Here is a 13,978-nt window from a genome sequence, read left to right on the forward strand (position 1 = left end):
GCAGGGTACGGTCTGGAAAGCTCAACTCCGACTCTGGTTTTATCACTCATGACTGTGTGATTTTAAAAAGGTCATGTCATCCTCTGAGCTCGTGTTTTCTTATTGTAAAATAAGGGAGGTAGAAAACAGTAATGGTTTTCATTTCGTTTTTTAAACACCAAATCCAAATTTATTTTTCCAAACAAAATCTTAACTGAATCTCAATATGTAAAACTCACATGGGAAGACGTACTTGTCAATGTAAATTTTTGTTTTAAGTTCCACCTTTATTATACTTATTTATTTAAAACCCCCAAATTAAAGAAAAATTTTACTCTGGTGTTATGGAGTATGATCCTTATAGTAATGTTATCATCTAGTATATTTCTAAATTTACCTTGCAGATTCAAGATTCTCTGCTCCAGGGCAGGGAAGTTGTGGCAAATGGGAACAGATTTCTAACAACTCATCTTGTAATCTCAAGGTCCCTTTAACTCAATCTATTCAGATACTCAAAAGAGTATAATAATATTCTGTTTCAGAGACGACAACATTTAGCAACTTCCTTCATTCCTTGTAACAAACAAGAAGCATCCAAAACTTACAACTTGCAGTACAGCCATTCAAAATCCTGTTTCAACTGTGTGGTGACTACTCAGTTAACTGCTCTTTGGAAAATGTATTTAATGATATTAGGTCTTAGATGCCTCATCTGCAGAATAGGGATTACATTAGGACCTACCTCAAGGGCTGTTTGTGCGGGTCAGATAGTTAATCCGCATAGATTGCTCAGGATGCGGTATTTCCTGGCCCATGTCCATGAGCTCAGTAAATGACAGATCCAGCTCTCTCTGCCTGTCTTCATAATGTGTGTCTGTCTTTGTTGTCTGTTAGCCACAATGGAACACATACTCTTGGACTGACCCTGGTATTTAATTTAAGGCAGGTTTGCCTAGGGGACAGTTGGTAACGTCTGGGAACATTTTATGTTTTTACCACTGGTAGGAGCTACTGGCCTCTAGTGGGTAGGGGCCAAGGATGCCAGGAAACATTCTACTATGTGCAGGACTGTCCCCCTCCAAACCAATTATTCAATCCAGAATGTCAGTGGCCAAAAGTTGAGAAAAGGACTTCAGGGCTGCATATAGGTTCTGGTAGTTCCGTAACTGTACAATGTTATGTGAACACACATGCATAGACCTGGATATTTTCGAAAGATCAGTGGAAAGCCAAACACTTCCTTATTAACAACGAATTACTAGAAATTTAACACTCCCCCATGACAGGAGAAACTGCATTACAAGGGCTACACAAAACCAAATTAACTCATCAACATAAGTTAACACACTGGTGGACTCCAGGGAGTTGGCATTTTAGGTGTGCACTTTGGTGAATTTGAGATGTACCTTTGTTGGAACCCCTGTAGCATATCATGGGGTTCCTTGGAACACCGTTTGAAAATCATTGTTCTGCAAACCCAGGTCCAAGAACCTGGCTCTGGTTTAGGGTGAGTGAATATAGTTCTCCACGGCCTTCCTTTTTCACAGAGTAGCTCAGTATTCACCACAGTGCCAGGCTATAAACTGAACAAGAGCTCTGTCTTCTTGATCTCAAGGGAAGGTATCATTTTCCTTCACCAAAGGGAATCAAGAGGACGGGTCAGAAAACTTTATATAGCATTCCTTGTCTTCTCTTCCTCCTCACAGTCAGATCTGCACAAGATTCCTTCCTACCTCAAAGCACCCCTTCCCTTCAGGTGACACCCTGAGCTCACCTTCCTTTTCTCAATAATGACACCTCTATCACTCCATGTCCCTTATTTTCCAAATCCCACGTTCCAGCTGCTCAAGATAGCATGCTTCTCAAAGGTCTCGGGCATCTTGGAGAGGAAGGAAAGGGCTTGGGTGCATTTTTACCTGGAAGCGATGGAGCCTGGGGTCTGCATGTACCAGCTCGGATTCATTTATCCATCTGTTAAACTCTCGGGATCTTATTAGTTTCCTTATCTATGAAATGGTCTCTAAGGATGTTAATAGGGTTTTCTGGGGGAGAGGAGGCTTAGAGGGGATCTCCCTTGGACCTATGGCACCTTCTGTAAGGAGGGAGTCCTCTTGTGCTCATTCATACCGACCTTTTAGAATTGGACAGTTGGAATCTTTTTCTCTGGGGGTTTTCCCAATCCTTTCCTGCATTTGTCTCTATCTTGAATCGTTTATAAATCCTCATCGAAGCCAATCTGTTTCCCCTAAATGACAGCCCAGCTCCATCCAGCCCAGGAACTTACAGATGTACATAATTTATAATCAGAGTGGCTCGGCTCCTAAAATGTTTTGAATAAACAAAGAGAGACAGGACCTCTTGATTAGCGGGGCTTCCTCTGTGCCTTACAAGTGGAGCGTCTGGCAACTTTAAGATACATAAACAGAAGTCGAGGCAGGTGCTGCGAAGGCCCTTTGTGAGCTGCGATCCATGTGTGCACAGATCTTTCTGTGTGAGGAGTAGGAATGAAGTAAGGACCACGCAATGATTCATAAATTGTTGCTTTTCTCTTAGCAGTTTCCCACAAGGAAAAGAAAGCATCTTTAATTTCACCTTGCTCTACCCATGTAGGTTTTTGTTAAAACTAGAATAATTCAAAAGATGGCAATTATTCGGTCATATTAATTTTTTTTAAAAATGGCTATATGTGCTCTTCTCAATGTAAATATTTTTGGCAACTGAAAGAAAGCAGGCTGGCCTTCATATTTCTATTTTTACATTTTCTATTTAGACCCACATGTTTTTCTGTTATGTCATTAACTATATTTACATTTTCTCAGCACCTGACACTTTTATGCCCTTCTTGATGTTGTCAGCATAAAAACCAGGTGTGTCGTGCTCTGCAAGCTGGTAATCCAGCCACATGGAGCTGCCTGTTGTTTTTTGAAGTGTCTTATTGAAGTTCTGTTAACTCCAGGTCTTGCTCACCATGCCGAGCGTCTTTTTCCCCTTAAGTCTCATGGAGCGTGTATTCTGACCAGTGCTCCGAGAAGCCATTTACATGTTCCCAGACTATCCACCTCATGTTTGCCTTCTCCGAAAACTGGGATTTGCTTCGAGGGCCTCAGCTTTTTCTGTCTGTCCTAGCCTTATCTTGAAAGGTTAAAATGTTTTTAAATAAAAGATAACAGCGTAGAAGTTTTTTTTTTTTTTTAATGTTAACCATTCACTTTAAATTATTCCTTCCCAAGGAACCAAAGTCACAGAAGTCAATAAATACACCACTGATGACGACTCTGTCGTGACTAGGATCCTCCTGGAAAAGGGTCTTACCAAGGTTGTGGAAGAAAGGGCAAAGTCTAGGTGTGCCACCAGCAAAACCCCCTGGGAAGTGGTTAAAAAGTGCACAGGGAAGAAAGACACTAAGTAAGCGGAGTCTTTACGCCACCCTCCTGGTTGGGGTTGGAAGTATGTATTTGAGAATTGTTCTAAAGCCGGTGCTGTTGTTCCTTTTGGCTTAGCTTTCAGTGGCATTGCCCCCAAATGGCTGGATGAGAGGCAGTTGCCTTGAAATTTTCTGGATTCCCTCTTTAGAAAAGCTAGCGGCCAAGGGACTGGATGGGAGACATCTCGCTATGTGGTGTGGTCTCGGTAACAAAGCTTTTAACCTCATCCCAAAGATCTCATCCCCAGGTAATGAGCAGATCCAGGGAAAGCACTTCCGGTTGATTCCCGTGGGATATTCTAGAGTTCTTAACTTTCGTTTCCCACAAGTAATACTGGAAGCCCATCAGAGGCCACTTCTTGGTAGCCAAAGTATTTATTCACTCAAAGAGTACTTACTGCGCCCCTCTGATGTGCCAGCCACTGTTCTGGGCACTTGACAGACATCAGCATTAGAATGATTGTCACCGTCATGAAGCCTGCCTTGGAGTTGAGGGAACAGACGTTAAGTAGTTAACAACAAATTGAAAAAATGATACAGTATGTGATTTCTCTGCTCCGGCTGCCACGACAAAACACTGCAGGCTGATATCGTATAAATTTAGTCTTCAGAGTTTTGGAGGCTGGAAGTCCAAGGTGGAGTTGTTGGGAGGTCTGGATTCTTCTGAGCCTTCTCTTCCTGGCTTGTGGATGGCCCCCTTCTCACATGTCCCGACAGGGCCTTTCTGCTGTGCATGTACCTTTGCTGGTGTCTGTCTTTCTCTGCTTACAGGGAACCAGTGACGTTGGATTAGGGCCCCACCCTTACAGCTTCATGCAACTTTAATTACCTCCCTGAAGGCCGTAACTCAAAGCATGTTCACACTGCAAGGTTAGGGCTTCAACATGTGCATTTAGTGGGGGACACTGTGCAGTCCATGGCAGCTCCATATTATGGAGCATAAAATATTTACTGTAGGATAAGAAAGACTGGGTGCAAGATGGGGAGGGGGCTGTAGTTTTGAGCAGGATGGTCAGAGTAGAGCTCATTGAACAGGTGGCACTCAAGCAAAGGTTTGAAAGTGAAATTTTTTTTTTTTTGACTTTGGGTACAGCACAGCCCCCACAGGTAGAGGACCCGCAGTTCATGGACTTAGGTTCTGATCTCACTTCTGCAACTTTCTGGTAGTGAAACTTGTGAATGTGACTTTAAACCTCTGGGGCCCAGTTTCCAAAAACACTAGAGGGGCCTAAGGGGGAAGAAAGGACCATGTGTTGTGCATTGGCCCGGGGGGTGGGGGGTGCTTGCTTTGGAGATTCATTTTCATCTTTTGGTTTTTTAAGATGGAATGGGTTTGAGGATCATTCTAAGAGATATTACTAAGAATTCTGTGTTAGGACAAGATCCTCTCTTTGAAAAGACAAGCACACCTGGTGTAAGCAACCCACAGTTCCTACTACATGGTCCTTTGCGGGAACCTAGTGACGACAGAAAGCAAGTGGGAGCTGTCCTTGTCACTCTGGTTGTTCCCGTGTGTGCAGCGCAGTGGGGAAGGCCTGGCACAAAAGAGCTGAGCCTCAGACTCCATCCCATCAAAAGCCAGTTAGCCTGACCATGTGCTCCACACCAACCAGCCATGCCCAAAGTGGAAAAGGACACTGGTGGAAAAACTGGTGAAATCCGAATAAAATCTGGAGTTTAGATCCCAGTAATGTGGATGTCTTTGTTCTGACAGCGGTACAGAGGTTAGGTCAGAGGTCAACCTTAGGGAATGTTGGGCAAAGGCCACGTGAGCACTCTCGAACCATCTTTGCTGCTTCCCTATAAATCTAAAATGATTTCAAAATTAAAAGCAAAACCAAACCCAAAGTCCATTTGTTATGCAAAGATGACTCGGACTAAAGACATAGATTTATTCACAGTGACCAGAAGCACAGTGCCAAGTACATGCCCCACCGCGGAGGGGTCAGTAGTGTCTGCTTCTAATAAGGCAAGAGTGGTGTCTCTCTCGCCTGAGCTTTTCTTACTGGCAAATTCTGCGTCCTCACCTTACCACCCCACCCCCCGGTTTTGGCTTTGGGTCTTGCCTCTGACTCATGTTTTTATTCAATATTTGATGGCAGAATAATTGCTAAAAGCCTTATTCTGTAATAGGATTAGGCGGGGGAGATTGCTAATAGGTCAGGGAGGCAATGACACAGACAGTATCTTCCTGATACTTAGGAAAACCAAAGAGAAAATGCCCCAGCGCTTGGTCGAGATGGCACTTCTTAAAATACTGTTGGTTTAAAAGAATCTGAAGCCCACACCTTTCAGAAGTCCAGGCGCAAGGGGTGCATCTGTAATTCTGAGCTCAGGGCTCAGCCTATATTGGTCCGATCGTGGTTCCTCTTGCTCTTAGCACAAGGTGATCGTGCATTCCATACTTCATTAAGTCAACGGGGCAGCTTGGGGTGGGTGGGGGAGGCCTTTCATACACACATAGACACACACACATATATAACCCCCCGCTTTATTTTGACAGCTGCAAATCAGAAGGAGCCCCTGAATCTTAACTTTAAAGTGAAAGAGGAGCCCAAGGAAGAGGAAGCCCTAAGCACGGCCTTGCCTCGGCCCAGCTATGTGTTCCACCCAGAACCTGAAGTGGCAGCCCAGAGCATCTCCGAGGACACGCCGAAGCCCCAGGACGGGAAGGGGAATGTGTTGAGGCGGGATATGTCAGTCAAAGCCGCGTCTGAACTTCTCATGAAACTCTCAGGTACCCGATTTATTCTAAAACGCTCACCTTCTGACCCTTTGACTTGCAAATCCGACGGGTCGGCTTCCGGCGTGGTTTATAATTAACCTGATGGTGACAGCATCGCATGATGGCGGTGAATTCGGGAACGATCAGATGACTTGGCTGAGATTCCTGTGTTGTGTGTCTGCGTGTGTTTGTTTCCATCAGTTCTTTACCTATCTTATTACATGCAGCCTTATTTTTCTGCAGATGGTCGGAAACCACTGCTGGTTTCCAAGATGATGTAGGCCATAATTTTTAAATGGGTTCTAATGACATTCACGGCACTTCTGTTAATTGATCAAACTCTCTCTTCTTTCCTAATAGAGGACCTTGCATTTGTGTGTGTGTGTGTGTGTGTGTGTGTGTGTGTGTATTTATACCATATTCTTTAAGGACCATTGAAAGTATCTTTCTTAACTTCATAGACAGTCTAGATGGCCCTTGAAGTAATTGCCAATAGAGTAGCAATAGGAGATTTTATGGACAGAGAATTTCATAATGGAATATTACAATAATTAGCCTGTTCTTAAGGTGAATGAATAATTCTCTACTAGCATTTAAATGTAATCTCAGCCTGCTGCATGTAGGATAAATGGGTTATAATTTGAAACCCATACATTTTGGATTTCCCGACAACTGGTCTCCTATCTGTCCCATCTTGTCCACAACAGGTAAAAAAAAATATGTCTTTCAAATGCCAAGGTGTGACTTTCAGAAAGATAAGCTTGATCAATAATAATCCTTGTCAAGTCATATCCCATCCTTAACTCACTGCCTCCTAAAGGTAATTTTTAGAGGCTATATTTAAAATGCTAATAATTTGAATCCAAGCTGTTTTTTAGTTTGGAACTTGCCTTGCTTGGAGGATGAAAGCAAGAAATGCATTTGAGAGCCTCCTCTGTGATCTGTAATTTCATCAGCAATTCTGACTGCATTTCTGCTTGACTAGGTAGGTTGGAAAGTAAGAAATTAATAGTGATTTACTTGGAGTCATTAGATCAGAACTGTTGAAATTCCTATATTTGCCAGTTGGTGGGGTTAAGAATTCTTGTCTTTGATGCTAATTCAAAGCACGCCGGAACTCCAGGGAAACGCGATTTGTTAGAGATGAAGCACGATAGAATTGTGACATCCTTGTAGTAACCCCCTTCTGCTAAACTCTACAATGTAGCTCCTCCCACATAGATGGGAGGTCTAGCAAGGTCTGCAGATTGCCCAAAGCTGGAAGTTTTAAACAGCCATGTTCAAGCCAACACAGTTTGGTCTACTTCAACCCTCTCCCTGTGTCAAGATATCTTAGTGACGTAGAATAATCCCTCTGCTGTTCTTCTGATCAATCCAAAGAGATCACACAGCTCTGATTACGCTTCTCCCATGGTACAAGCTTTCACCTTACAGTGAGTTGAAGCCTCACCCCACAGTGACCCTGTTCCCTCTCCGGGTGGTAAGGTTCTGCTATATAATATATTTAGAGTCTCCTGTGCAGCTGGCTTTGTGAGCAGACTGGGGTGACCCAGTTAATAATAAAAATAATCTGCTAAATAATGAGATAATCCGCAAAAAATGAGATTTCAGGAAAGATGTTCTTTATGGAAAATATTTTATCTTAATCTTTATGAATGATGTAGTTAGAGATACTGGAATATGAAATAATCTCCTAGGTAATTACGAGACGCCCCGAGAAGAATGTAGTTGTGCAGCCATGAACATTGAATGATATATGTGGGCAGCAGTGGCCCTTCTAAATGTGCTCACTGACTTCTCACGGGCCTTGGTAGTAGTGGAATGGACGGCAGCATCATGTTCTAAAGGGCATCTGCCCCTGCTTCATGATGCAGAAATGAAAACTCGTTTTAAGACTGACAACTATTTTTTTTTTTTTTGCCCTGAAAGAATTCTCTAGCATTCTATGTATAAGACACATTGGCCAAAGAAGTAATGCACCACAGTCCATACCCTGTAGATGCCATGGTCATTGGAGATCCATCTGAGCGACTGTGCTTGGGGCTTAGGGCTACAGCACCCTGAAGTGCTAGGTGTAGGTGTGCGGCTTAGAGACAAGTGTCTTTTCATTCCTAGGACCCAAGGTAAAGAAGACTAACCCTTTATTAGGTTGAAAGTGGATAGCAAAGTTTCTAATCACTGATAGGTCAATCAATCTTGCAAAAAGGAAGATGTTAGGGAAAAAAGATAGATCATGTGCTCTTTGTCTTCAAGTTGGAAGTTTAACAAGTTCACTGTTCCTGCCCTGAAAGAAACTGAAGGATTGGTCAGCGTCTTCAGATCCTCCTCCTTTTCCACAATCATTCTTGTCCCTGTCTAGACAGGAGTCGTCCTTCAGTCCAGAGTCTCTCTCTGTTAGTCCGGGTGCTCCTCTTCACCTCGGCTGAGACCTCAGTGCCCGCTGTATGCTTTCTGGTGAATGACAGTCCTGTTGCTTCTTCCCTGGTTCATTCCCTTCTATTGTCCTGGGGGAAATCATTTGATCAGGAAGAATTGGATCAGAGAAGTACAGCCGTCGTTTCTTACCTCAGGGAGATGTGTTCCAAGACCCCTCGTGGATACCCGAAACTTCAGCTAGTACCAAACCCTACCCTAATACTGCTTTTTCTCTCTCTATAGACAAGTACCAATGAGAAAGCTTAATTTGTAATAAGAGATTAGAAACAACTGATAAAATAGGGTAACTAACTCTAACAATATATAATAGAAGTCATGTAAAACTTATGAATTGCCTGTGTCTAGAATTGTTCATTTAATACTTTTGGAACACAGATGCCTAAAGGTAACCAAAACTGTGGCTAAGAGGGGACCACAGTGCACCCCACGCATTGGACATAGGATGCAAGGGTAACGCCTGGGACCTACTTTCCCATGTTTCACTTTTGACCCAAGGAATTTCTAAGAAGCGAAACAAAAGGATTTTTCTTCTCTGTTAGACTAGAAGCTGTGCCCTACGGTTTAAACCCTTTCAGTCTCTCTATCGAATCAATAAGAAGAAACTAGTCAACAACTTGGGCTGCTCCATGTCCAGTTTTAAATTGACTTCCGGTTAACTCCGTAAAGATGGCTACCTGGCACGTGGCCCAGTCAGATGTCATGGGAAACCTTTCTGTGGGGAGAAACCTCTGTAGGTACGTGGTTTTCCAAATTGACATTTATGTTCTACAGGAAAGACACAGATGAGTTGGAGACAAGGCTCACTTTTTCAAACACTGTGTGTTTGGGAAAATCTGAGTTTTCTTCCTTCCTGTGGTTCAAGTTCTACTTCCAGTTGTGAATTGAGAAGTGGAGTGCCTGACAGCTGGGCCCAGTAAATTGATGACCATAAAGAAAGCAACCCACCCCGAGGAAACCACTGGACGCCTGTGACTACCTGTTTTTATGTGACCCAAGGCAGCCAAAATCATCAGCGGGTGATTGCCAGAGATGATTCCCAGAAGTCTCCCTTTAAGGAGGCCAAGATCTTAAACTCCAAGGTTCAGTACCGGAGATAGAGAGCACTACACAGTGTGAGCTAGTCAAGGCACATTTAAGTTCTGATTTTGCAACACCTGGTCACATTGTGATGTAATGCTGAAACGGACACAACCGCTTATCCACTTTCTTGTGCATTAAGAGAAGTCGCTAGATGAAAAGAGACAAAGAAATGGCCCCTTTGGGGAGTCACGTGTTTCCACGGGAATGCATGTGTACAACCTGCCAGGTACAGTTGGGCAAGCCTAGAGGTAGCAGATGAGATTTGCTACTTAAAAATAAGAATTCCATTAAAAATAAGAGGTAGAAAGCCTGGAGTTATTCCAGAAACATTAATGAAAAATTAAGCATCTAATCTTCTCTAACATGGTAAATAAAATTTCATGTTGGACCTTAATTTGAGACGAATCTATTGGTGTTCTTATTTCTGTGCACACCCAATGGATTTTTATTCATTTCCAGATTATGTTCATTTATCCCTGCCTGATTCTGGAAAGAAATGTAAATTATAATCGCCTCCTGTGTAGGAATCCAAGCAGGCCCTGGGTTTGTAATATATAGTGATGTAGGGCTCATGGTGTCACTATGAGGCATTAAGTTGCTGTGGCTTGAAGATGGTTTGAGTGTGCCCCCCAGAGACACGTGTGTTGAAAGCTGGGTTCTCGGTGTGGCCATGTCAAGAAATCATGGGAACTTACAGTGGGAAGTATCTGGGTCATCGGAGGCATGCTCTTGAAAGGGAATGACGTAGTTCTCATGGGAAGCTGGTTAGTTGTCAAGAGAGGTTGTTATAGAAGAGAAAGCTTGGCCCTTCTCTGGTTTCTCTCTGGCTTCCTGCCTCACCATGAGATTTTTTTTTTTCCTTCTCTCACATACTCCTGCCACGCTGCTATCTTCCCTTGAGATCTTCACCAGAGCTGAGCCAGTGCTGGCACCATGCCCTTGAACCTCCCACATTGTGAGCTATCTAAACCTCTTTTCTTTATAAAGTACCCACAGCTTCAGGGATTTTGTTGTAGCAATGGAAAACTGACGTATACACAGGTAAACTTGAGTAGGATAAAGTTTTAAGGTGAGTTTAACCTTCAAGCTATGTTGATGTGGAGAGGAGAAACACCCCAAAATTGACTTTATGAACAGTTTTAATTAAGGCCCCTGTGGTTATCAATATCAGAAATTCTTTTCAGGTGGTTTAGTCAAGAAAGAAGAATTTAAGAGACTGATGGATCCCAGGGGCTCTAGGATGCAGCCTTGGTCCTCCACTGAGGCCAGGGACTGGAAGGCCATATGGAACCCAGGAAGCCCTCATTTGTCAGCTTCTCCCTGCTTCTCTCTCGTCATACAGATGGCCTTTTACTCCTACCCATTCCGCATAGTGAAAGTAGTCATTGTCAGCAGCTTCTGGGTTTACCTCTTGCTCCAAAGAGCAGCCAAACAGAAATTCTAAGTCCCAATTCCAAATTATACCTGACTGCCTTGGTCTGGTATATAGGGTCCATATTGGGTAAGTACGGCTGGCTGGGTCGTGGTGGCCCCGTGATATTGGGAAGAGAGAGAGGAAGGCCTGTAAATGAATCCTGGGGTGAGCAGCAGCGGGAGGGATGTGAGACTGGAAGATGTCACCATTTTATGTACGAATCACAAAACTTCTAGGATCAGGTGATGGTAATGGCTCTCATTTCAATGCTGAATGCAACTGTTTAGGCCGGTGGGTGCTGCTTGGCTTTCCTTGCTGGGAGAGTCTCCAGGGACCTACCCAGTCAGGACCTGGCCCAGCCAGCCCCGACTCTCTAAGCTGCTGGTGTGTGTGAGACCGATGGAACCGTCCTCGGGTGGGGTAGAGGTAGGGACACTCTTGAGCCTGACTCTGGACGTAGCTGAAGTGGTGTGATGTAGGCCCCCCATTCTGTGTTTTGACAAGCCCCCCGACAAGCGATTCCGATAGCGAAGGTTTTAGAAGCCCCTGTGCTAAGACGTGGCTGGGGAAATGAGTTTTATCCATCTGAAAAGAACCCTTTAGGTTGAAGTCGACAGAGAACAAAGCTGTGTTAAATGACCCTTTTCCTTTTGAAAAAGAATCGTCTTTCTTCAGTGGAGAGTCTTTTTAATTTATTATGAAATGATGGTATCTGGGAACCTTTTTTGAGAAGGGCACATGTACCTAATAAATCAAGGTGGTGTTGGTTGTAAGCCTCCAATCATACGACTTGGTTCATGTTTTTTCTTTGCTTAAATTTCATGTTTTTTCCTAGGTGATGTGGGACTCTTTCAGAGAAAAACCTGCCCCGCCTCTACCCCTTTCCAAACATAACCAAAGACTGCGTTGAAGATGTTTTATTTTTCTTGAATTTTTAGAGGCCTAGCGTGGTCGCACACGCCTGGAATCCCAGCAGCTTCAGGAGGCTGAGACGGGAGGATCATGAGTTCAAAGCCAGCCGCAGCAATGGCAAGGCACTAAGCAACTCAGGGAGACCCTGTCTCTAAATAAAATACAAAATAGGGCTGGGGATGTGACTCAGTGGTCGAATGCCCCAAGTTCAATCCCTGGGACTCTCCTCCCACCCCAATTTTTTTTTTTTTTTTTTTTTTTAGATAAATTTAGCTCAACTATTTCTTAGGGTTAAAAACTATTCATTATTCTATTCTATATTCTACTTTGGAAAATTGTAATCTAACAAACATTTTAAGCCATGTGTGTTGGTCAGCCTTCCATCACTATAACAAATGCCTGAGATAATCAACTTATAAAGAAAAAAAGCTTATTTGGGCTTGTAAGTTTCGTAGTTTCCAGTCCATGATGGGTTGGCCCCATTGCTCTGGGCCTGTGACAAGGCAGTGCCTCATGGCAGGAGCATTTGACAGAGCAAAACTATTCACCCCAAGCCCAGGGAGCAAAAGAGAGGAAGAGGAAGAACCCAAGGCCCACAATTCCTATCGAGGGCACAAATGACCTGAAGACCTCCCACTAAGCCCCGCCTCTTAAAGGCTAGGCCACCTCTCCACAGTGCTGCTTTGGGAAACATGCCTTTAACATGTGGGCCTTTAGGGGATATTTAAGATCCAAACTACAGCACAGTGTGACTTCAGTTTTATTTTAGTGCCATCACACAATTTGCCCTCATCAAACTTAAGAGCTTCTTAATGAAGGGGTGGAAAGGATGTGGGACCTCGTTGAGGAGTTTCACCTGGTTCTTTGTGACTCTGTTTACTTAAGGCTGGAAGCAGAGTTGACTCCTGCAGTGTCCCAGTAGCCATGTCAGCGAGTCTATGTAAAATGGTAATTTTTAGAAGCATCCGTAGAAAAGTATTTTGTTCATTTTTTAAATTAATATCTTCTATTCATCACATTGTCAGATATGTGGATTTTTCAACAGCAAAAAAAAAAAAAATGACAAAATGGCCTAGTCTCATCAGTTTGAAGTTGAAAAGTACTTTTATTTCATTTTGCCTTTTTGTGCACTTGGAGAAATTTATTAACTAAAGTTTTATATAGTTCAGAGGCAATTTCTACACTGATTTTTTTTTTTTTAACATCATCCCATTTTTAAAAACACCTTTCTTGAGGCTGGGCAGGGTGGTGCACGGTGCACATCTGTAATCCCAGCAGACTGAGGCATGGGGGTTGCAAGTTTGAGGCCAGCCTCAGGAACTTAGGGAGGCCCTAGGAAGCTTATTGAGACCCCGTCTCAGAATAAATGATGAAAAGGGTTGGGGATGTGGCTCAGTGGTAAAGCTTCCCTGCGTTCAATTCCCAGTACTCCCCCTAAAAAAAATTTTTAAATTGAAAAATACAATAAAAAAGTAAAGATACCTGTATTGAAATACAATTCATATATCATAAAATTTGCTCATCTCGGGGTGGGTTGGTGATATTTAGTATATTCACAGAGTTGTGCAATCATCATCACATCTAATTCCAGAATATTTTTCTTGGCCACCCATCCCAGTTAAGTGTCCCTCTCGATTTCTCCCACCTCCACCCCAACTCAAGCAACCACCCACCTACATCTGTTTCAGTAGATTTGCTGATTCTGGACATTTCCTATGAAGGAAAACTTCTGTGGTCTTTGACGTCCGGTTCTCTCACTTAGCATGTCTCCAAGGTTCTTCTCTGTGGTTCCATGTATCGATTCTTATTCCTTTTCACGGCTGAATGATATTCCACTGTATGGACATACCATGTTTTCTTTATTCATTCCACTGTTGATGAAGATGTGTGGTTTGTTTTCCAACCTTTGCTGTTATCAACAGTCATGTACAAGTTTTCATGTAAGGTTTTGCTGTCTTTAATTCTGTTGCGCTTTTGTTATGTCTTTGATTCTGTGGGCTTGCTGGCT

General features: G+C 43.2%; 1 protein-coding gene across 9 annotated transcripts in view; it reads left to right on the top strand.

The window, feature by feature from the left end:
• Znf827 (zinc finger protein 827) overlaps window positions 1–13,978 on the top strand; it is a 162,791-nt gene that overhangs the window by 56,500 nt on the left and 92,313 nt on the right. For 8 of the 9 annotated variants that reach the window (XR_013426139.1, XM_078022066.1, XM_078022065.1 and 5 more), the window contains exon 5: window positions 5,907–6,140. The exons of the other annotated variant lie outside the window; for it this stretch is intronic. Coding sequence is in view for 7 of the 8 variants with exons in the window: in XM_078022066.1 (XP_077878192.1) it covers window positions 5,907–6,140 (234 nt within the window). In the remaining variant the exon portion in view is untranslated. The remainder of the gene's footprint in view (window positions 1–5,906; window positions 6,141–13,978) is intronic. 9 annotated transcript variants of the gene reach the window in all.

The sequence above is a fragment of the Ictidomys tridecemlineatus genome, chromosome 9 (assembly GCF_052094955.1).
Source record: "Ictidomys tridecemlineatus isolate mIctTri1 chromosome 9, mIctTri1.hap1, whole genome shotgun sequence".
Taxonomy (NCBI): Eukaryota; Metazoa; Chordata; class Mammalia; order Rodentia; family Sciuridae; genus Ictidomys; species Ictidomys tridecemlineatus.